Below are 21449 nucleotides of genomic sequence, written 5' to 3' on the forward strand. Positions count from 1 at the left end.
TATGTATACAGGTGTGCATATGTGGTATGTATGTAGGTGTGTGTATATGTATAGGGGAGTGTGTGTGTATGTGCATGTGTGTGTGTGTTAGGGCAGGGTTACATATACTTTCAATTCTCTAGCAACCTTCCTTGCCAGGAATACAGGAAATGGGATGGAATATTCCCAAGCAGGATGTCAGAACTGTTGGCTCCCCGTAACATACCATCTCATGTGGGCCTTCGAGGCCTGGACGCTCCCTCCCAATTGGAGGAGTGAGGGACATCTGTCTGGGTAATTAAGGGTTGGGCCAGAAGCCCTGCCTCTGTTTTTCCCCCTCACACCACCGGACTGGGGTCTGTCTACCTGGGGCTGGGGCTGGCGCTGGGGCCCCCTCCTGCCGGCCTGTGGCCTGGCTTGTCCAGCAGGTAGAGCGATACCTGCACAGACAGAGGGAGGGGTAGGAATGTCCGTGGCCCCTGGCCCTGCCCTGTGACCAGATGTGCAGACTCCAGGTCCTGCTTTGGCTAGGATCAAGGTGTTCCTCAGTTCAGGCCTGAAGCTGCCCTAAACTGGACTAAACTGGTTTACCCTGACTAACACCCAGCTTAAAAGGGGGATCACAAGGCTCAATCTAACCAGAGCCCAGGAGCTAAGAGAGGCCCAGGGGAGAACAGCCAGCTCCTGGTGTGCTGGCTTGGGCTGGGTAAGCCAGAGAGGCGGGGGCCAGTCTGACCCTGGGATCAGAGAATGTCAGATCGGGAGGGGGCCTGAGAGACTAGGGAAGAGATATAACTTGCCCACTCTTAAGTAGCACAGTCCACATTCTCTCTCAGGCCTTCTGCCAGCGCCAAGATGGGAACCAGAAATAGATTGATCCCACAGTGTCCTTTCTCCCACCCCACAAAGTTGATCTCCTTGAAAAGGAAAGCAAGGTATATTAACTGAGAAATCATGCCAGCTGTGGGTGCACACTCAGAATTTATATGTCTGATCCAGGTGTGTGTGGGGGTAGAATAGCCTAAGCAATGTGGCATGTGTGTGCGTGTGTGTGTACGTGCGTGTGTGTGTATGTGCGTGCGTGTGCGTGTGTGTGTTTGAGCTTATTTCTAGTTAGAACTCTGGTTTTAGGTGGAGAGAAGTCATTTTCAAACACATCATGGGGGCGGTGAACTTTCTTGATGATGAGTGTGAAGAATAGCCGCTGCCCCCCCCAACCCCTCCCTACCCTCGCCAGTAGCCTAGGTATCAAAGGCAGCCCTCAGCTGAATGCTTTCAAACTCTCCCGAGAGCCCCACAGTTAGAGGCCCCCTAGGTGAGGAACCTGAGCCAGGTAGGCAGGAAGGTACTGCTGGCACCCCCCGCCCACCCTATCACCTCCCACAGACCCTTTTTTCAGTGCTTCAGGGGCCACGGCTTGTGGCCCACTTCTCCCTCTGACAGAAGCTGGCTCTCAGGCTTGGGGATGTGGGTTGGCTGCAGATAGTTCCCCTGCCTAGGAGGCTTAGCTTACCGCTGCTCTAATTACTATCCCATGCTGCTGACGGGCGTGCATGCATGCGTGCGTGCATGTGCGAGGTATTGGGGAGAGGGGGGAGCAGGGTGTGCATTGCAAGAGTATTTGTTTGATGAAGAATAACTGACTTCTTTTTATTTTTAATTACATTTTTTTTTCCAATTTAGCATTTGCTTTCTGGCTAGCTTTCTACCCTGTCCAACTGCAATGCACTTTAGAATTGAGAGAACAGGTCCTGCTTTGGAATTGCTTTTCCCGCCAGCCTCTTTTCTCTCGCCCGCACTGTCTGGACAGGCCAGTTTAGCTCTGGGTTTCCTGCCTCTGCTAGGATGGTGTCATGGAAAGAGCCCTGGACTAGCAATTTGGAAAACTGCTCTAACCATCTCAGCTGTATGACCTGGGCCAAGTCACCTGTCCTTTCTGAGCCTCAGTTTGTCATTTGTTAAAATGGGGATAATGGAGAGCTCACCTCTCAGAGCTGTGGTAAGGCATAAATGGTATCTGAACAATGAAACCTGCTTCCACACAAGGAGCAGAGACAGTGGTCTAGAGGGGAAGTCTTTCAGTCTTAATGCTCACAGCTGCCCAGGCTCTAAAAGGGGTAGCTGAAGTCTATGCAGTTTCCCAAGGCCAAGACTTCAGCATCTTTGGCCTGTATCCTGACTGAGTGTCCCTGGGTAGGTCACTTGCCAAAGACATAAGGGCAGAGGTGGTAAGAGTTCCCCACTTTTATGGATTTGATCTGGGGGTGGGGTTTACCTTATTAGATCGGGTACCAGGTGCTCCCGGTAACTCTAAGATGGATCTTTAACACTTTTTGTGCCCCATAGGCCTTGGGCAGTCTGATGCCTTCTTGGAATAACATTGTTAAGTGTGTAAAATAAAATACCTAGGATTATAATTATATTGAAATACAGTTATCAAAAACATTTTTTAAGTTCTCAGATGCTGGGTTAAAACTCTAAGTTGCAGAGAAAGGGACAGCCTACCTTGGTAGAGAAAGTTCTCCCCATACCCAGAAATTCACAAGTCTGGTCCAGATCATTATTATTTGGGGGTTTTGTTGCACAGGTGATTCTGGGTAGTTGAAGTCTTTGCACAGGGACCACAAACTCTGCCTGTCTGCCATTGGAAGACCACCCTGGTGAGCAGAAAGTCAGATCACCAACAGGTGGGCTGATGGCTAGGGGAATTTTTTTTTCCAGCCACAGAAACTCATGAAGACTAAGGTGTGGCCCGGCTGGGCTTGGCATCGATGGAGGGGACCCCCACATCAATGATAAAATCACAGGTCCTTTAAGAAGGGTGTGTTAGGCTGATTTCCTCATGGTGAGCTCCCTAAGAAGAGGCTATGACTTATACCATACTGACCCAAAGAGGTTGTACCTTTCGCCAGATGGGGCTGAAAGAAAACCTGAGGGTACCCTGTAATCAGTGGGATTCTTCAGTGTGGAGGTGGATCTTTTTTTCCTTTCAAAGGGATCTCATTGTGAGTGACTGATAGGATATGTCTCAATTTCCCTTTGTCCCCCTCCCCAGACTGATGAGATATGTCTCCATTCCCCCCCAGACTGATAGGGTATTTCTCCCTCCCCACCCCAGAATGATGAGGTACGTCTCCATTCCCCCCCATCCCAGACTGATGGAATATGTCTCCATTCCCCCCCAGACTGATGGGGGACACTTCCATCTCTTCCCATCTCCTCCCCAGTGTAGCAGCATGCACAGCGCTCACATACTTGGTTCATCCTGGTTCTGGGTAAATTGTTCTCCCAGATCTGTCCATTGCACTCAGTTTCCACCAGCGTGCCGGGCTGGGCTCCAGGGGCTGGCGGGGCAGACTGTCTGTGTCGGGACTGGGGAAGGGGGAAAGGTTGAGACAAACCCAAGCCTCTCTAGCAACAAGCAGAACGGAGCCAGGGCCTTGGCTGGCAAACCAGGGGAACTTGAGAAAGGACTGGCCACCTCGGTGGAGACGTGAATCTCTCTGAGCCCTGTGTCCTCATGTACTTCTCCCCTCACGGCTGGGGCTGGGCCTTGTGTGAGGGGGGCCCTGACTCAGAGCACCTCTGTAGGATGGAGGATCTGCCTGGGCCAGGAAGGAGACCTGGGGAAATGGGGCTGGAAGACTAGAGTCCTGGCCTTGGGAAGCCGCTCAGACCTCAGCCCCTGGCGGCTTCGGGAGGGTATTAGGACGGAAAGACTTCCCCGTCAGCTTCTGCCCCTTGTTTCTGCTCTCTGCCCCTTTCATTGTTTCTGTCTCTCTGTTTCCATCTCTCTCTGTCTTTCTGTTTTTCCTTTTACCTCTGAGATTTATGAGATTTCAAGGGGCCTTAAGTATCCTCTAATCCAAGCCCCTCATTTTCCAGAGGAAGAGAAGGCCATGAGAGGTTGAATAAAAATGACTTAAGCAAAGGAGGGAAGCTGGAACCAGTGCCCTCAAAGGCCTAGCTCTGCTGTGATCTGGGCCAGGAGCTCTGCCTTGGGAGATGATAAGACTACTGTGGTGGGGGAGGTGGAGAAACCGAGTCTAGGAGTTTTTGAAGTGAAATGGGGTTGACTTTGAAGCCGACTTGAAGGGCAAGTAGCCAAGTTTTTGACCTGGGCCATGATGGGGCTGAGCTGCCAAGGCTGTCCCAGTTTCTGCTGGGCTGGCTCTCACCTTCTGTTCCCCATTCCCTGGAAGCATATGGCCATCTGCTAGCCCCACCCAACAGACTATGACTGGGAAGCCGAGGCCTTTATGGGACAGAAGGCCTTGTCTTGGGGCATCGTTTGCACATCCCTTGCCTTTTCTCCCTCCATTTCAGCCCCTACTTTTCCATTGCGGGCAAATCTATGCCCCTCTTTGAAAGCTTGGTTGGCAAACAAGGCCCAGGGTGGGATAGCGAAAACTGGACATTGCATTTAGAGTCAGAAGACTTCGATTAGATCCTGACCCTTCTGCTTATTAATTGTGTGACCTTGGGCAAGTCCCTTTCCTTTTCTGAGCCTCAGCTTACCTCTGTAAATTGAGGAGGTTGGCCTTGACCATCTCAAAGATCCCTTTTGGCCCTAGGTCCTCCACCTGTACTCCTTTCCGTATTTGTGGCCCTAAAGCGCTTTTGTTGCCCAGTGCCCCAAACTCCAAGCCCACACAGCTCATGACCAGTCTTGGGAGAAGCCCCCTAAAGTCAACTCTCTGGCCCATTTTGCCCCCACCCTGAGTTTCCTCTGTGCATCTCTGAATATAGGCTTCCAAAGATGTAGGTTAAAGGGCCTGAGCTGCCATGCAAGCACTCAAGGAGTTTCAGGAACGTCTACCACGTGGTTTGCCTCTCCATCTCTCAGGTTACACCACTACCTCTCCATGGTTGGGGTCCAGGAACTTTCTCGAAAGGATGTTTAGATAGAATGGACCTCTGCCCTAGGCAGCCTTTAGCAGTTCCTGGTGGGTGGAGATATGGTGCAGATGTATCGAGGGTTTGCCCCTCCCAGCACCCAGATGACTTTTCGTCCCGCTACTATTCTTTGGACTGTGTTCAGCACTCAGGATCTCTCTGAAAAGGCCCAGCCCTTTCAAAATAAATAATTATGTTTTAAGGATGCTTTTGTCTTTACATCAGTCATTTCCCCCCTCCCCTGGAATGAACCTTCCCTTCTGGCAAAGAAAAACAATTAAATAAAAACATCAGACGCAGTGACTACATCTGACCAAGGATATAATGTTCTGTCCTAGCAAGCCTCCCACTCTCTGTCCTAGGGGGTAGGTTTGTTTCATTGACTATTAGACTGGACCATCATTGGTTTTTCCATTACCTAGAGATTACCTTCCTCTTATCAAGCTTTTCATTTAAATCATCATAGTCATTGACTTTTTTGCTCTCTGGGTTCTACTTACTCTACTTAGCATCAGTTCATATAAACCTTCCCGTGTTTCTCTAAATCCCTTATAGTCATCATTTCTTACTGCCCAGGGATGCTATTTGCATTCATTGATCATAGGTTTTCTTGGTCACTCCTTAATCATTGAGTGTCTTTTTGTGTCCACACAAAATACTGTTGTGAGGATTTTGCCATATGTTAGGCCTCCATATCTGTCTTTGATTTCCTTGAAATATGCTGGCTTAAGGATATGGATCGCTTAGTTGCTTTTCTTGCCTAATTCCAAATGGAAACCCAAATGATTGGCTGACTTCCCTAGCTCCACCAGCCCTCCCACATCACCTGTAGCCATTTGTTGGTATCTTTGCCAATTTGCATATTGTTCAGTGAAACCTCAGTTGCTTTCCACTGCATTTCTCTCACTATAAGCCATTTGGAGCTTTTTCTATCTCCTTAATGCTCTTCAGTGGCTTGGACTTTTTTAGGTGCAGAGCAGTCTTCAGTAGATAAATGATTAAAGGAGATAAATGAAGAGTTTTCAAAAGAATTGCAAACAATAACCAACCATTGTCAATATCAGAGGAGTCCTGTTTAGAGCTGGGAAGTGGTCCAAGAAAAGCGACTAAATCATCCATACCCTTTGACCTAGCAGATCCACTATGGGCTTTTGTTGCAGACCAGACTCTATGCAGGCTGGTCCAATAGTTCAGGCTTGGGATTGGAACACAATGAGTTACTCATAGACCATCCAACTCTTAACTTAAAAAAGTTTACCTAATACTAGCATGACATGGATAGTTAAAAGATTGTTTCAAGAGGATACAGCTCCCCTCTTCTCCATGTAGAAAGAGATCTGGTTAGCAGGGGATATAGGATCAGAGGAGTGTGGTGATTCTCATGGCATCCGAGGGGCACTGACTCCTCATGGGCTGGCTTTTTTATGGGCTAGGTGATGGAGAGACTATGCCATCAGCTTGAGTCCTAGTCTTCTAGACCAATCAAGCCTCAGAACAACAGTCTTCCTGCCAAGTCTTAGGGGAAAACTGACCCAGTGTTTGTGTAGATGTTACTTCTGCTGCAGCAAGTGGGATCCCAAGTAAGTTAAAGATGGAAACAAAGGTCCGATATCTACCACACCATTCCTAGCAGCCCTCTGTGTTACCAAAGAGCTGGAAGCAAAATGGCTACCCATCAATTGGGGAATAGCTGAAAAAGCCATGGTCTTTGAATGTGATGGCATATTATTCCATAGTCAGAAATGATGTGAATTTAGAGAAACATGGGAAGATTTATATGAGGGAGTGAAATAAGTAGAACCAAGAGGAAAACACAAAATGAGTACAAAAGTATAAGTGGCAAGATTGATAAAAGGAAGCTGAGTCATGAAAAAAAGCAGTGAGAAGAAACCATGGATAGATAGCATGCCACCTCTTTTGTGGTAGAGAGGTAGAGGCTGCCCTGGACAGAATGCTGTATACATTGTCAGATGAAATCAGCGTAATCTTACTTTGTTGCTGTTTTTCACAAGGGAAAATGGGAAGAGGGGGAGGGGAAGGAAAGGACTATGACATAAAAACAAAAAGAAGACATCAATACAATGTATTCTTTTTAAAGAAAAATTCTAAAAAATAAAATGAAAGGGGATCGCTAAGGTTCATTCCAGATGTAGAGGTATGAAGAAGGTGGTGGAATGGAGGTTCAGAGAGGAAGTAATGTGATTATATGCCAAGCTCAGTGGCCTTTTTGAAAATTAAATTTTATTCTTTTAATTAACAAAAATAAGTTTTCTATTCCTCCCACTTCTCTACCCCCACCATTATAAAAAAAGAAAGAAAGAAAAACAAAATTCTTGTAAACAAATATGCATAGTTGAGCAAAACAAATGCCCATATTGGCTGTGTCCACAAAATTTACATCTCATTCTTCACCCTGAATCCATCCCCTCTCTGCTAGGAGGTGGCTTCATCATTGAGTCTTTGAAATCCTGGTTGACCATTGCGTTGATCAACATTCTTAAGTCTTTCAAAGTTGTTTTTGCAGTATAATTTGTTCTCCTGGTTCTGCTCACTTCGGTATGTATCAGTTCATGCAAGTTTTCTCAGGTTTCACTAAAACCATCCCTTTCACAATTTCATATGGAACAATAGTATTCTATTACATTCATATACAATAATTTGTTCAGCCATTCCTCAGTTGATGGGAAACCTCTTAGTTTACAGTTCTTGGCTACCTCAAAAAAAAACCCCGCTATAAATAGTTTTGTAGAAAAGGGTCCTTTTCTAAACTGTTTCTTTGATCTCTTTGGGGGTATGCCTAGTAGTGGCATTGCTGGGTCAGAGGGTATGCACAGTTTAGTGACTTTCAGGTCATAGTTCCAAATTGTTTTCCAAATGGATGGACCAATTCACAGCTCCACCAATAGTGCATTAATGTGCCTCTTTTCCAGCAGCCCCTCCAGCATCTGTCATTTTCCTTTTTTGTTGACTTTCCCAGTCTGATAGCTGTGCAGTGGAACCCCCGGGTTGTTTTCATTCAAGTTTCTCTATTAGTGATTTGGGGGAAATTTTTTCATATGGTTGGTTTTTTTGCTTGTTTGTTTCTTCATTTTATTTTATTTTTAGTGTTTTTATTTTTTATTTATTATTTAATTTTTCCTCAGTTACATGTAAAAACAATTTTAACATTCATTTTTAAAACTTTGAATTCCAAATTTTCTCCCTGCCTCCCCGTCCTCCCCCATTGAGAAGTCAAACAATTTGATATAGGTTATACACGTGTAGTCATGCAAAACACTTCCATAATAGTAATGTTGTGAGAGAAAACAGACCAAAAATACTTCAAGAAAAATAAAGTAAAAAAAAGTATGCTTCAATCTGCATTCAGACAGCATAAGTGATAGATAGCATTTTTCATCCTAAGTCCTTCAGAATTTATCTTGGATCATTGTATTGCTGAGAATAGCTAAGTCATTCACAGTTGATCATCTTACAATATTGCTGTTACTTTGTGCACAGTACCTTTCACTTTGCATCAGTCCATGCAAGTCTTTCCAGGTTTCTCTGAGAGCATCCTGCTCATCATTTCTTGTAGTACAATACTATTCCATCACAATCACATACCACAGTCAAGTTCTCAATTTCTAATTCTTTGCCCCCAGAAAAGAGCTGCTATAAATATTTTTGTACATATAGGTCCTTTTACTTTTTTTTAATCTCTTTTGGGTTACAGACCTAGTAGTGGTATTGCTAGGTCAAAGGATGTGCATGGTTTTATAGCCCTTTGGGCGTAGTTCCAAATTGCTTTACAGAATGGTTGAATCAGTTCACAACTCCACCAACAGTGAATTAAAGCCTCATTTTCCCCATATCCCCTCCAACATTTGTCATTTACCTTTTCTGTCCTTTTAGCTAATCTCAAAGGTATGAGGTAGTACCTCAGAATTGTTTTAATTTGCATTTCTCTAATCAGTACACATGGTTGTTGATAGCTTGGATTTCTTTCTTTGAAAACTGCCCTTTCATGTCCCTTGACTACTTTTTACTGTTTCCCAGAGAAAGAAAGTTGGGGTTCAGGTCATTAGCCCCTTGTTTATCTGCCAGCTGGCCCTGATTCTAGGGTTAAGTGTCCTTTGCATGCAGCTGAAGGAGCCCACATGCTTAAGTCCTTTTCATGGCCTTGCCTGAATTGTCCCTGTACTTTTAGCTCAGGCCCCCACCTCATCTCCAGAATGATGGCCTAGCTCTTAAAGGAGAGAGAGAGAGAGCATTGGAGAGAAGTAATGTAGGCAAATGGGCTTTTCTATTCACAGCCTCAGAACTAGAAGGAGTAGGTGTCTTTAATATGGTGACCCCAACAGGCAGCCACTAGCTTCTGGGAGAGGGATTCTGCTGTCTTTTGAGATAGTTCTTTTTATGTTTGTTTGTTTTTGTTTTTTAGGCAATTGGGGTTAAGTCACTTGCCCAGGGTCACACAGCTAGTAAGTGTCAAGTGTTTGGTTGGAGGCCAGATTTGAACTCAGGTCCTCCTGACTTCAGGGCCGGTGCTCTATCCACTGAGCCACCTAGCTGCCCCTGAGATAATTCTTTGTTGAAGAGTTTTTCATCACATGGAACCAAAGTCTCCTTCTCTATTACTTTGATCCCACCAATCCTGGTTCTGCCCTCTGCCCTCTTGGGCCAAAGAGTGAGCCTCTTCCACATGCCAGCCCTTTGAGTATCTCCAACACAGTTTTCCTTCCCCGCCTCCACTTGTTTCTCTTCTGGGTAAACATCCCAAATTCTTTCCTCTGCTCCCTGTGTAGGTGTCCAGCCACCTTCCTCTGGGTGCCGTCCAGCTTATAAATGTCCTTCTCAAAGTATGGCATCTAGAACAGAAGACAGGCTTTAGATGTGGTTTGACCATGGGCACAGGATAGCAAAACCATCACCTCCTTCTCTCTAGATACTGTGCTTCTATTAACAGCCTAAGATGGAGCCTCCTGGTTGACTCAGTGAACTTGTGGCCTACTCAGTTAGGTGCAAGTTGGACGGGATGGTTCCTTCCTGAGAGAAGAGCTGGGAGAACAGGCCTGGTAGCTGTCCTCATGTATGGGAAGTGCTGTCACGTGGAGGAGGGGCTAGACTTGTTCTGTTTGGCGCAGAGGGCGGAACCCAGAGCCATAGGGAAGTTGAGTCAGGGAATAACTTTCTGACTGTAAAAGGAAAATGGGCTACCTTAAGAGGTTGTGGGGTGCTCCTGCTTGGAGGTCTTCGAGCAAAGGGTCAGTGAATCCGTGGATTGTTATACATGGGCCGGGGGGGGATTACTGTTCTTGGTACTTTGATATTCCACCTTCCAACTCAGGTCATTTTGATTGGCTGGTCCTCAGACCTCAAATTCTCTTTCTCCTCATCTTTGCCTTCTAGACTTCTTCCAAGTTCCAACTACAAGAAGCCTTTTTCCACCACTGCCTCCCCCTGATGCTAGTGCCTTCTCTTTCTTGATTATTGCCAGTTTGTCCTGTCTATAGCTTGTTTGTCTGCCCTCTGGCCCATTAGACTGGGAGCTCCCAGAGGGCAGGGACTATTTATTCCTTTGTTTGGCTCCCCATGGCTCAGCACTGGGTGCTTCATAAATTGAAATATAGGTTGGACGCGGCAGGTCTGCCATCTTCTGATTGTGTGAGACTCCCTGGCGAGTTTTCACATGGATTGGTTGTTGGCTGTCCATGTTTTCCCTGGAAAGTTCTATTCTCATATAGTTCATTTTTTCAAACCCAAATGTAGGATTTTATTCGACAATCTGATACTTATCAGTTCCTGGAGGGGCTTTTATATGGAGGGAGCTTGCTTGCTGTTTTCCGTCTCCACTGAAGACAGAACAATAGGCAAAGGGTTGAAATTTGGGCAAGAGAGATTGAGGTTAGCCAGACAGAAGAGCATTGGGGTGAGCTATCTGCACATGTTAGAGGGAAGGTGCAGCATTTTTTTGGGAGGGGGGAGGGTTGTATAACAGGAGAACCATCCTCCTCAGGCATGTTAGTGGAGGAACAGCCTTTTCCAGAAGGTCCTTACCAGAGTTGTGCTGGTAAATGTTTAACAACCAGCTGTGTGTGTGTGTGTGTGTGTGTGTGTGTGTGTGTGTGTGTATTAAGTTTCATCTGCATTATTCACATTTTCTCCATCACTTTCTTAAGTGTAGATAACTCAACAAAACAGTCAAGCCCTGATGGGTACCATGTCGATTTCGACGTGTAACCGCCTGCACTGGAAATTTAACAATTGGCTCCATCATAGCATTCTGTGATTCGATAGTCGTTGATGTTTAGATTCCTAGAATTTCAAAGAAACAGTTCTATTAAAATTTTTTTTTTTACTGATAGCTTCTTATACTTCACCTTTATTTCCAACTATATCAACAGGGACACTTGTTTTATTTTAGTCTTCATTTGTAGCAAGAGCAAAAGAATTCTGGGTTTCAAGTCAGATGACCTGGGTTCAGATCTTAATTTCTTGCTACTTTCCTCCACTGTCCAATGAGGACCCTCCCAGCTCCTTTCCAGTGACCAGCAATTGGGAGATTTGGTTTCCAGCAATGTGTGACCATGGAAAAGTCTCTGGTTTAGGCCTCAGGTTCCTTACCTAATCTCTAAGACTCTAGGCTCCTTCTTGATCTAGTAAATCTACAAGCCAAGAGCTGGAAGGGACTTTAGAACATAAGCCTTGGAATGTTGTTGTTGTTTTAAAAATGTTTTTCTTTATTTTCTCTCAATTGCATGTAATAACAATTTGTAACATTAATTTTTTGAAATTTTTGTTTATTCTGAGGTAGCTCCAAGCTCAGACGTTCTGTGTTCTAAAGTCCTTCTAAACATTGGCGTTCTATGTTCTAAGGGCCCTTCCATCTTCGATGTTATACATCCTAAAGTCCCTCTCAGCCCGCCAGTCTATGATCTTCATCTGAAACTCTGGGCACTGTCTCTGGATCTGGGCATCCCTGGGCAATTTTTTTTGGTGAAGAGGTTTTGTGACCCTTATTTATCATCCATGGAAGTAAATACATGTGCGCGCACACACATCTCCTTATATGCTCTGATACCCACGCCATCTAAGAGTAGGCGATGAACCCAAGGGCTAGCCTCGAGGAATGGTTTCCTTCCTGTTGATTCCATCTGCAAAGGCCCCTACTTTGGAAGCTGAATGAATGAATGAATGAATGACAAGAAAGGAAGGAAGGAAGGAAGAATGAAAGCATTTTATTAAATACATAGAAAAGAAAGAATTTATTAAATCTATGGAAAGAAAGAAAGGAAGAAATAATTTTATTAAATACTTATAATGTTCCAAGTACAGTGCTAAGTCTGGGGATAGAAATATTATTTTAAAAAAAGCAACCCCGGCTAACCACAAAACCTTCCCGGGCCTCTCCAAGTATCCTCCTTCCATCTTAGAGATCACATCTGTCTGTGACCTCTGCCTCAATGTCTCTGTTACTCTTTTCTGATCCATTCCCTGACCTTGTCCTCCTCCTGCCCTCAGTCCCCCCCAACACCTCCCCCCTCCATGGCCGCTGCCCAGCTTCTCAGAAATACTGTCTTGTCTGTTAGGCCTGGCTGCCAAGATCCCATCCTGGATTTCCTTTGGAGGGAGGGTATGGAAGAGAACATTCTTCCGGTCTTGGAAAAAGTGATCCCTTCTCTCTGGGAGGCCATGCCTGACCCACCAGAAGGGCCTTGACCTTGGCAGTGGTGGGGCCAGCATAGCAAGACTAGGTTCTGGGAGTGGGGAGGAGAGGAATGGAAACGCTTTGGGATGGATAGGGCCTCCATCCCCAGGGGGAATGTGTGGCCAGTAGGGGAGAAACAATCTTCTGGCTCAGGGTTCCACAGCCAGGGCTTAGCCCAGCTAAGGAGACCAGAGATACATACATACATATAACAATAGTGGACAATATATGGTTGTATATGTAATCAAAGGCTAATTTCTGCTGTTTGAACTAAATGCTGGGAAAAAAAAAGAAATCACCATGGGCTGGGGTGGGCAGGAAAGACTGCCTAGGGTGGATAGGGTTTAATTTGAAGCAGGGGGGAGAGGGGGGTGGGGATAGGACAATATCCCCAGACCAAAGGTACAACCATGATCATGGTATGTATGGTAGATGGCAAGGAGCTCAGCCTGACCTGGACAGAGGGAGAGAGATGGGGTGGTGGGGAAGAAGTCATGCATGGGAGATAAAGTTGGACCCAATTAGAGAAGGCTCTGAAAGACTTGAAAAAGAGCTGAAACTTGATTCCCTGGGCAATAGGGAGCCATTGATAGTTTTTGAGCAAAGGGAGTGGTAATAAGAGTTTTATCTAAGGTCCCAGACGTTAGATAAGGTCCCAGCCCGCATTCACTTCCATCCATTCTTAGCTGTCCTCGATTCTTAGTGACCTTGGAAGAAAGGCCCAGGATGCTTTGGGTCTTGACCAGAGCTCAGATACAGTCTCATATGGTCTAAGTGATTATTAGGGGTCCAGCTTTCCTGCACCCCTCCCCCCAATCCTCTCTATCCTTACTTCATTGGTCAGCATCATAGACGTTGGCCTGAAATAGGAGAAACCAGGAGAAATCCAATGCTAGAATATTTTCCATTCCTGTCTTTTATTTTTTTTTAATTACTTGCCTGTTGGGTAATTTTGTTTTGAAAGAGGTCAGACCTGTGGGTGAACCTACTCTCCATACCTGCTTTGCTAACTTCTTCACTACAGGGAAGTGTATGAGGGAAAGGACATGGGCTTTGTAGTCAGAGGTCCTGGATTCAAGTTCTGCCACTGCCTGTATGACCTTTAGCAAGTCATTTCCCCTCTCTGGGCCTCAGTTTCCCTAATCTGTAAAATGAAGTGATTAGATTAGATGGAGGAAACTGAGGCCAAGGGAGGTGAGGTTGCCCCTAGGGTCATAGCCCGAGAGCCAGAAGAGACCAAGCGTTCATTTTACAGAGGAGGGGGGTCCTTTCGGAGGCCCAGGCCTAAGAAGATCACATGGGCATTCAGTGACAGAGTCAGGATTCGAATCTTGTTCCTGCCTCTTTCTGTGTGCTTGAATTTGTCCTCTCAGCTCACCTGCTGAAGGGGCACAGGTCTGACCCCTCCCAACACTGGCTTTTTTTTTCTCTCTTTCAGAAATTGAGGCTAAGAAGGCTTGTGACTGGCTGCGCGCTGCGGGTTTTCCCCAGTATGCCCAGCTCTATGAAGGTAAGGGCACCTTTGGGGGCCCGCTGGAGATCACCTACCCTCTGGCCCTGATTTTCCTCTGCTTGTGTACAAGAGGGCACAGAGCTCAGGGAGGAAGCTGAGGGGCCGGCACCTGGGGGATGGCTGCCAGCTTGGACCACATTAGAAAGTGCCCTGAGAAGTCCCATCTCGTATGCAACTGTGACCATGGAAGGCTGAGGCAGGTGACTTGAGGCTCTCTACTATCCCCTGTGTGAAGAGGTAGAGGCCTGGTGCCCAGCTGGCTGACTCTGGAACTTAGACAGGCTAAAGGCCCAGGCCACCAAGCTCCCATGCTCCACGTGTGGTGACATCTGGGACCAAGGCCTGATCTCTCACCTGTGCTTCTGGGGCCAAGGGGAAGCCCAGGGCACCAGAGGGTTCCCTCCCCACAGAGCCTCCAAGAGGCAAGGGAGATGACAGACCCATGGCCCAGCTTGGCCCAGTTTCACATTCCCATCCTGAAATTCCTTAAGGAATTCCTAGAAAAGTAAGCAGACACCAGGGACTGTTTGTCTGAAGGGTTCACTGACCATGTCGGGGTCTCTCAATTCAGGCAGTCTGTGTTCTGGGATCCCCCCCTCCCTAGGCTCTGACACTGTCTACGTTCTGGGATCCCCCCCTCCCCAGGCTCTGACACTGTCTACGTTCTGGGTTCCCCCCCTCCCCGGGCTCTGACACTGTCTGCGTTCTGGGATCCCCCCCCCCCGCCCCCTGACACTGTCTATGTTCTGGGATCTCCCCCTCCCCGGGCTCTGACACTGTCTGCGTTCTGGGATCCCCCCCTCCCCAGAATCTTGCAGAGTCTGCTTTCTGTGGTTCCCCCCTGCCCCCAAGCTGGTCCTGAAAGTTCTGTGGTTCTCACCGTGGCTCCTCTTACCCTAGATTCCCTTTTCCCCCTGGATATCAGCTCTGTGAAGAAGGACCATGGCTTTCTGGACCAGGATTCCCTGCGTGCCCTCTGCCGGTAAGGATAGCTGGAGCAAAGGCCCCAGTTCTCATTCTGAGCTGAGGGGTGCTGAAGGTGTCGGTGCCAACAAAGAGGGGTTGGCGTCAGAGAGGGGCCAGGTGGGTGAGTCCTCGTCCCTCTTACTCCTCCTTTGTAGGAGACTGATGACCCTGAACGCCTGCGCCTCGATGAAACTGGAGGTTCGCAGTCAGCGCAAACTGGTGAGGCAGGGCCCCCGACAGGGCCCATGGGGAAGGTGGGGAGTGCTTAGCCAATGTGCTGCTTGGGAATCCTGGTTGGGGGGAGGGGCCCGGGTAGGTATGGGAAGCAGCTCCCTTCTGCAGGTAGCTGGGCAGCCTCTTTGAATGGGCCAGGGCCTGGGAGGAGCTCAGGGGAAGAGACTGGTGAGCCCCATTGTTGGCCCTCGTGAGCAGATCATTGAGTTGAGCCTTCTCAACTCATTTTCCAGAGGAGGAGACTGACCCCTACAGGGGAAGGGACTTGTCCAAGGTTATGCTGCCAGTTGGTGGCAGTCAATCAATCAACAACATTCATTGAGTGCCTGCTGGGTGTCAGGCACTGTGCGTCAGACCTAAAGCACCCAGGCCTCCTGACTTCCACTGCTTTTTCCAGTAAAACCCAAGAGAGTGACTCCTTTACTCAGTGGGGTCTTGCCTCCCAGACAAGTGATTTCCCAGAGGTGGCCTTGTCCCCAGGCTGGACCACTGGGCCAACTCCTGGGACCCTCTGCCCCTGGCTGGCTGTGGTGCTGTGAGTTAGCCCTGTTTCGGTCTGTCTCTTCTTCTAGAGGTTTGTGGGGTCATGCAGAGGGCTTGAGGTCTTGGGAGAGGGGGGAGGGCTGGTGGGGCTGGGTTTGACCTACGAGGCCCGTAGGCCTGGGCCTCCTCTGACTCCTCGGGGATCTTCTGCAGAATGAAGACCCAGAGGAGGAAGACTTGTGTGCCATCAGCAACAATTGGACCTTCCAACGGGACAGCCGGCGGTGGTCCCGCCTGGGCTCCCCAGACCTGGGGGTCTCCCCCGGAGCAGGCCTGTGGGTGGCTTCCAGCCACGAGAGCATCCTCACCAACATCAGTGCCACGTCCCAGACCAGCCAGGCTGGGAACATGGCTCGGGACACGCTGGCTATCGTGGTGTCTCCCCCACCAGAGCCCCCAGACCAGGCTGTGGCCCAGCTCGAGTCGCCCACTTGGGCCCCCAGCCCCAGCTCCCTTCTTGGCCTGCCCCAAGACGTGGATGGCCCCACGGATAAGCCCAGGAAACGCCGTACCCGAAGCTTTCTCCGGCACCTTGACTCTCTTCGGAGGAGAGAGAAGCCGGGAAGCCCTGAGGCCAGGCCAGCCTTGGGGGAACCAAGTACTCCCAGTAAGGCCGCTGCCCCTGAGAAGCTTGGGAAGGCTTTCTCCTTCCACAGCTGCCGAAGCTTCCTCTCAGCTGGCTTCTATTCCTCCAAGAGCCAGGATCCAGACGCAGAGGCTGAGGAGGCTAGGGTTCAGGGCTCAGGGCCCCCACAAGAGTCAAGATGGCGGCAACAACAGCAGGGACGCTGGCAGGCCTGCTTGGTGCATGTGCCAGGTGACCACAAGCCAGGCACCTTCCCCCGCTCTCTGTCCATTGAGAGCCTGTGCCCCAAGGAGGGGCACCGCCTAGTGGACTGGCAGAAGCCAGGGAGCTGGGGCCCAGAGAAACGGCGGGGCTCCTGCAGCTCGATGGACAGCCGCCTCAGTGTCTACGACAACATGCCTGAGCTGGTGGGCAATGGGGAGGAGCCGAGAGACTCCGAGCCCGAGGCCAACTGTGCCCAACTCGATGACATCCTACATGACATGTGGGGCCTACAGAAACACGTGGAGCTCTGGTCCCAGGCCGTGTGCCCAGACATGGGGCAGCCTAGACAGGAAGAGGAGGACGAAGAAGAGGAGGAGGAGGACACAGATTCGGTTGGAGAGCAGGCCTTCCCCTTTGGCCTGCACCTGGAAGAGGAGCATTCCATGTCTGACATGGGCACTTCTGCCAGTGACTTCGACAGTACCGGAAACTCCCTGAACGAAACTGAGGAAACTGAAATACGGGAACGCCGGGACTCAGGTGTGGGAGCCTCACTAACTAGGCCCTGCAGGTGCGTTACCCAAGGAACCATGGAGACTGAGTGTCACAAGATGTCAGAACCCAGAATGTCAGAGTTGGAAGCTTAGAACAGAGAAAGTCAGAGCTGGGAGGGGCCTTAGAACAGAGAAGGTCAGGGCTGGGAAGGGCCTCAGAACAGAGAAAGTCAGGGCAGGGAGGGACCTTAGAACAGAGAAGGTCAGAGCTGGGAGGGGCCTCAGAACAGAAGGTCAGAGCTGGGAAGGGCCTCAGAACAGAGAAAAGTCAGGGCTGAAGAACAAGGGATGTCATGTCAGAAGAGGAAGCCCTAATATTGTCCACTCCCCTTATTTTATGGATGTGAGAACTGGTTTAATAGAGCAGATACCCAGGTGCCTTGGTTGTCTGAGCCCAACTTTAGGGCCCTAGAGTGGGTAGGCGGCACAGGAAGTAGGGGAACCTGCAAACCCTCTTCTGACTTCCCCCTTCCCCCCTCTACCCCCACCCATAGCCAGAGATTCCCATTCCCATGAAGACTATCTTCTAGCACTTTGCTGAAGGGTCAGGGCAGGGGGAGTCAGATGGGGCATCCCAAAGTGGCTAGCCTTGCTCACACACCCCAGGGGGCCCAAGCTGATACCACAGGAATAGCCACTGAACGGTGGACTCTGATGCCCTCTAGTGGCCTCAGCCAGAGATGCCTCTGCAGGCTCGCTGAATTTTTAATGACGTTGGCCAAGGTTAAGTTGGGATGGGAGCTGGGGGAAAACTTTTGAGCCTGACGTTGGGAATCTGGGCTTGGGAATTGAAAGTGGAAAGCAAGTACTGAGTCTGTAGCACCTTTACCTTGTTGGAAAGTCGGGGCTTGGCCAAGTTTCTACTTGGTAGATGGGAGGCAGCAGTACAGGAAATAACACTGAATCTGGAGTCCACGGACCTTTCTTCAAATCCCAGCTTTACCACTTATCACCTGTAAGACCTTGGGTGGTTTACTTCCCCTTCCTGGGCCTCAGTTTCCCTTTCTGTAAAATGAGAGGATTGGACTTAAAAGGCCCCTGAAGTTTCCAGCTCAACATCTAGGATCTAAAGTGATCTAACTTGAACACTATAAATGGGTCATTGAGGTGGAGTTGACCTTTGACCTCAGGGATGACAAACCAGCTTGTCTAGCCACTTCTTCAGTGGCCCCATCGGAGCCAATGTCCTGGATTAGAAAGGACCATCAGATGACCCCAGGGGACATTCAGGTGTCAGTTATTTAAGCAAGTATCATGTGCGAGGCACCCCTGCCTTGAGGGTGCTCACAGTCTAAGAGGGGAGTGCAAGATGAGCATAGTACAAATGGGACGGGCACCATTGGAAAGGAATCCAGGCGGGCAGCACCCATCTCCACGTCTGAGCCCTGCTTTTCTCTCTCCCTGGCAGGAAACTCCGCTGGCACAGCTTCCAGAACTCCCACCGGCCCAGCCTCAACTCGGCCTCCCTCGAGCTCAACCGCCAGTCTGTGGCTCAGCTCAACCTCCTCCACAAGGGTTCCCTTCTACGGCTCACAGCCTTAATGGAGAAATACTCCGTGCCCCACAAGCAGACCTGGGCCTGGTGAGCCTCAGGGAGGAGCCCCCAGAATACTAGGTGCAAGGGCTCAGGGGCACCAGGGAGGCATCTCAGGAAGGGGCACAGCCCTTGACGCACTCCTGGGGAAGAAAGTGGCACTAAGACATGCGTCCTTGTCTTTTATGTGGGCAAAATGGGTAAAAGACGTGTGTAAATGCACACCTGAAGTGGTGTTAGCTGCAGGGCACTGGCCTTTTCTCTCAGTTACAGGCAGGTAGCTCCTGCAGGTACCAAGCCTTAGCTTTGCCTGACCTCTGAGTGTGGCCTCCCTCCCCTGACAGGTCAGTCCCCAAGTTCATGAAAAGGAGCAAAACTCCCAGCTACCAGGGCAAGAGCGTCTTTGGTGTGCCCCTCCTGATCCACATGCAGAGGACAGGCCAGCCTCTGCCTCAGAGCATCCAGCAGGCTATGCGTTATCTTCGTAGCCAGTGCCTGGACCAGGTGAGATCTCGGCCCTGGACCCATCTCGGGCTTGTGTCTAAGGCTGAGTTTCTGTCGAGTTACCAATGCCCTCTTCATGGGACGGGAGTTAGCTAAGCGCAAGGGAAGGGGCAGCTCTTGGCCCTGGGGGCCTAGCCCAGCAGAGCCACAGCACCTCATTCTCCTGGGACTGCCCTTTGCCCACAGTTTGGGATGCCTATGGCTTGGGATGCCCACAGCTCTTCCCACTCCTCACTGTCTAGTCTTGGAATCCATTTTCTTCCCCACCTCTATCCTCTCCTGGGCTCCTGTTTGTAGTTTGATGCCTTCCTTAGCCTCTGTCATCTGCCCAAGTCCTCACTTTCTCTGTTCCCCTTCACCCCTCCCCCCAGCATGCCCCAGGTCTGAGCCTTCTGGACTTTGACCTCCCCATCTTTGCTGGGCCCCTACTGACCTCACGTGGTCCTCCTTCACTCACGTGTTGCCAGTTTTTATCATGTCCAGATGTTTTTCTTCCTCCCGCGATGTGGCTGGGCCTGGGCTTCCCACTGGATCCCTAGGCTGAGCCTGTAGGATGAGGTGAGCATGAAAAGGGGGCTGGTAGTCCTGCTCAGAGCAGTTGAGGCAAGCAAGGATCTGCCTGGAGCAGCCTGGGCTGTTGGAGAAGCCCTCCTGAGGCTCAAAGAGGGACCTCTCACCACTTGGCTCCTCTCCTCTGGCTGGGCCAGGTGGGCATTTTCCGCAAGTCTGGGGTGAAGTCCCGGATCCAGACCCTGAGGCAGATGAATGAGGCGTCCCCAGAGCACGTCGTTTATGAAGGCCAGTCAGCCTATGATGTGGCGGACCTGCTGAAGCAGTACTTCAGGGACCTACCGGAGCCCATCTTCACCAGCAAGCTGACCGCCACCTTCTTGCGCCTCTACCAGTGTGAGTGAGCCTGCCTTGACTTACTGCTAGGGGAAGGGTCTCAGCATACCTAGGCCAGAGGGCTCTGCCTATCACTTGCTGTGTGCCCTTGGCCAAGGTACTTGCCCATTTCCTCACCTGAAGAATGGGGAGAATCATACTGCCTTGACAGGTCATTCAGATGTGATTAGCCCCATTTTACAGATGGGCAGACTTAAGCTCAGAGGAGAAGTAGCATGACTCTAGGGGAGGGAGAATCAACTGTGAAGATCCCATTTGATGGGCTTCCAGACAGGGTACTGCAGAGGAGCAGCCCAAAGCTCAGATCTGCTCCTTTAACTTTGGGCCTCCATTTCCTCATCCAAAAACCGAAGAGTGTGGAGTGTGGGATAGTAGAAAGAGAGCTGAATTTGAAGTCAGCTACTTCCCCTTCCTGAGCCTTAGTTTCCTCCTCTGTAAAATGGGCAAGTTGGATATGATGGTTTCTAAGGTCCCTTCCATCTTGAGATCTTGGAGCCAATGAATTCTCAGGTCCCTCCATTGAGATCCAGCCGTTGAGCACAAAGTGGGGATGGGGAAAGGTTTGCAAGCAAAGGCTGGGGCTGGGAGGGGAGGGCCTGGGGGCCAGGCCAGTGGTTCTGGGGAGTGTCACTTGGCCCCTCTTACCCATCCCAGCAGTTGTCCCAAAGGACCAGCAACTGTTGGCTGCTCAGGCAGCTGTGGTTCTGCTGCCTGACGAGAACCGGGAGGTGCTCCAGACCCTGCTTTACTTCCTGAGTGACATAGCTGCTGCCCAAGAAAACCAAATGACCGCTGGCAACCTGGCCGTCTGCCTGGCGCCCTCCATCTTTCACCTCAACATCTCAAAGGATAGCACTTCACCCAGGTTGGGAGTCAGGGCTGGGGTGGGGTGGGCTACGGCATAGAGCAGTGACCAGATAATGAATGAATGAATGCAGTCGGTGGGGCAGGAGGGGAGCGTGGGGAGGGGATGGCAGGGCAGGAGCCAACATACACAGTGTGAGTGCTGAGATACGGGCCATGGAACTGAGTCTCGGGCCAACCGCTCATCCCCAGAGTCGACTTTGAAACCCAAGTTAAAGCCACTGGGGGGGTTGGTGCATGGTCTCCCCAGGGTTGAAGGGGGTGCTCTTCCTGATATGAGAATAAGGGCATCGGCTGGAAAGATGACTGGTGATGAGGTGAAGCAAGGTCTAGGGCTGGTTGGCTGGCTCTCATGCACTCCCTTGGTCACCAGTCAGGAAAGCACAGCTCAGCTCAACCAAGCTCTCAGTGGGCCAGAGCTGAGTGGGTTAGGTCCCCCCAGGGTCAAGAGGGGGAGGCCTGGTCTCTGCTGGCCCAGG

At 49.7% G+C, this 21449-nt stretch overlaps 1 protein-coding gene across 4 annotated transcripts in view; it reads left to right on the forward strand.

The window, feature by feature from the left end:
• The window catches only part of STARD8 (StAR related lipid transfer domain containing 8), a 77993-nt gene that overhangs the window by 52333 nt on the left and 4211 nt on the right, over window positions 1–21449 (forward strand). For 2 of the 4 annotated variants that reach the window (XM_027839143.1, XM_027839156.1), the window contains exons 2-9: window positions 14001–14072; window positions 14976–15057; window positions 15197–15260; window positions 15972–17179; window positions 18571–18744; window positions 19041–19200; window positions 19908–20106; window positions 20761–20971. In XM_027839143.1, the coding sequence (XP_027694944.1) occupies window positions 15204–15260; window positions 15972–17179; window positions 18571–18744; window positions 19041–19200; window positions 19908–20106; window positions 20761–20971 (2009 nt within the window). In that variant the 5' untranslated portion in view covers window positions 14001–14072; window positions 14976–15057; window positions 15197–15203. Of the gene's footprint in view, window positions 1–14000; window positions 14073–14975; window positions 15058–15196; window positions 15261–15971; window positions 17180–18570; window positions 18745–19040; window positions 19201–19907; window positions 20107–20760; window positions 20972–21449 lie in introns of those variants that run through there. The other 2 variants (XM_027839160.1, XM_027839149.1) reach the window with 2 other exon arrangements.

Source organism: Vombatus ursinus, unplaced genomic scaffold (assembly GCF_900497805.2).
Source record: "Vombatus ursinus unplaced genomic scaffold, bare-nosed wombat genome assembly UNPS02004677.1, whole genome shotgun sequence".
Lineage (NCBI taxonomy): Eukaryota > Metazoa > Chordata > Mammalia > Diprotodontia > Vombatidae > Vombatus > Vombatus ursinus.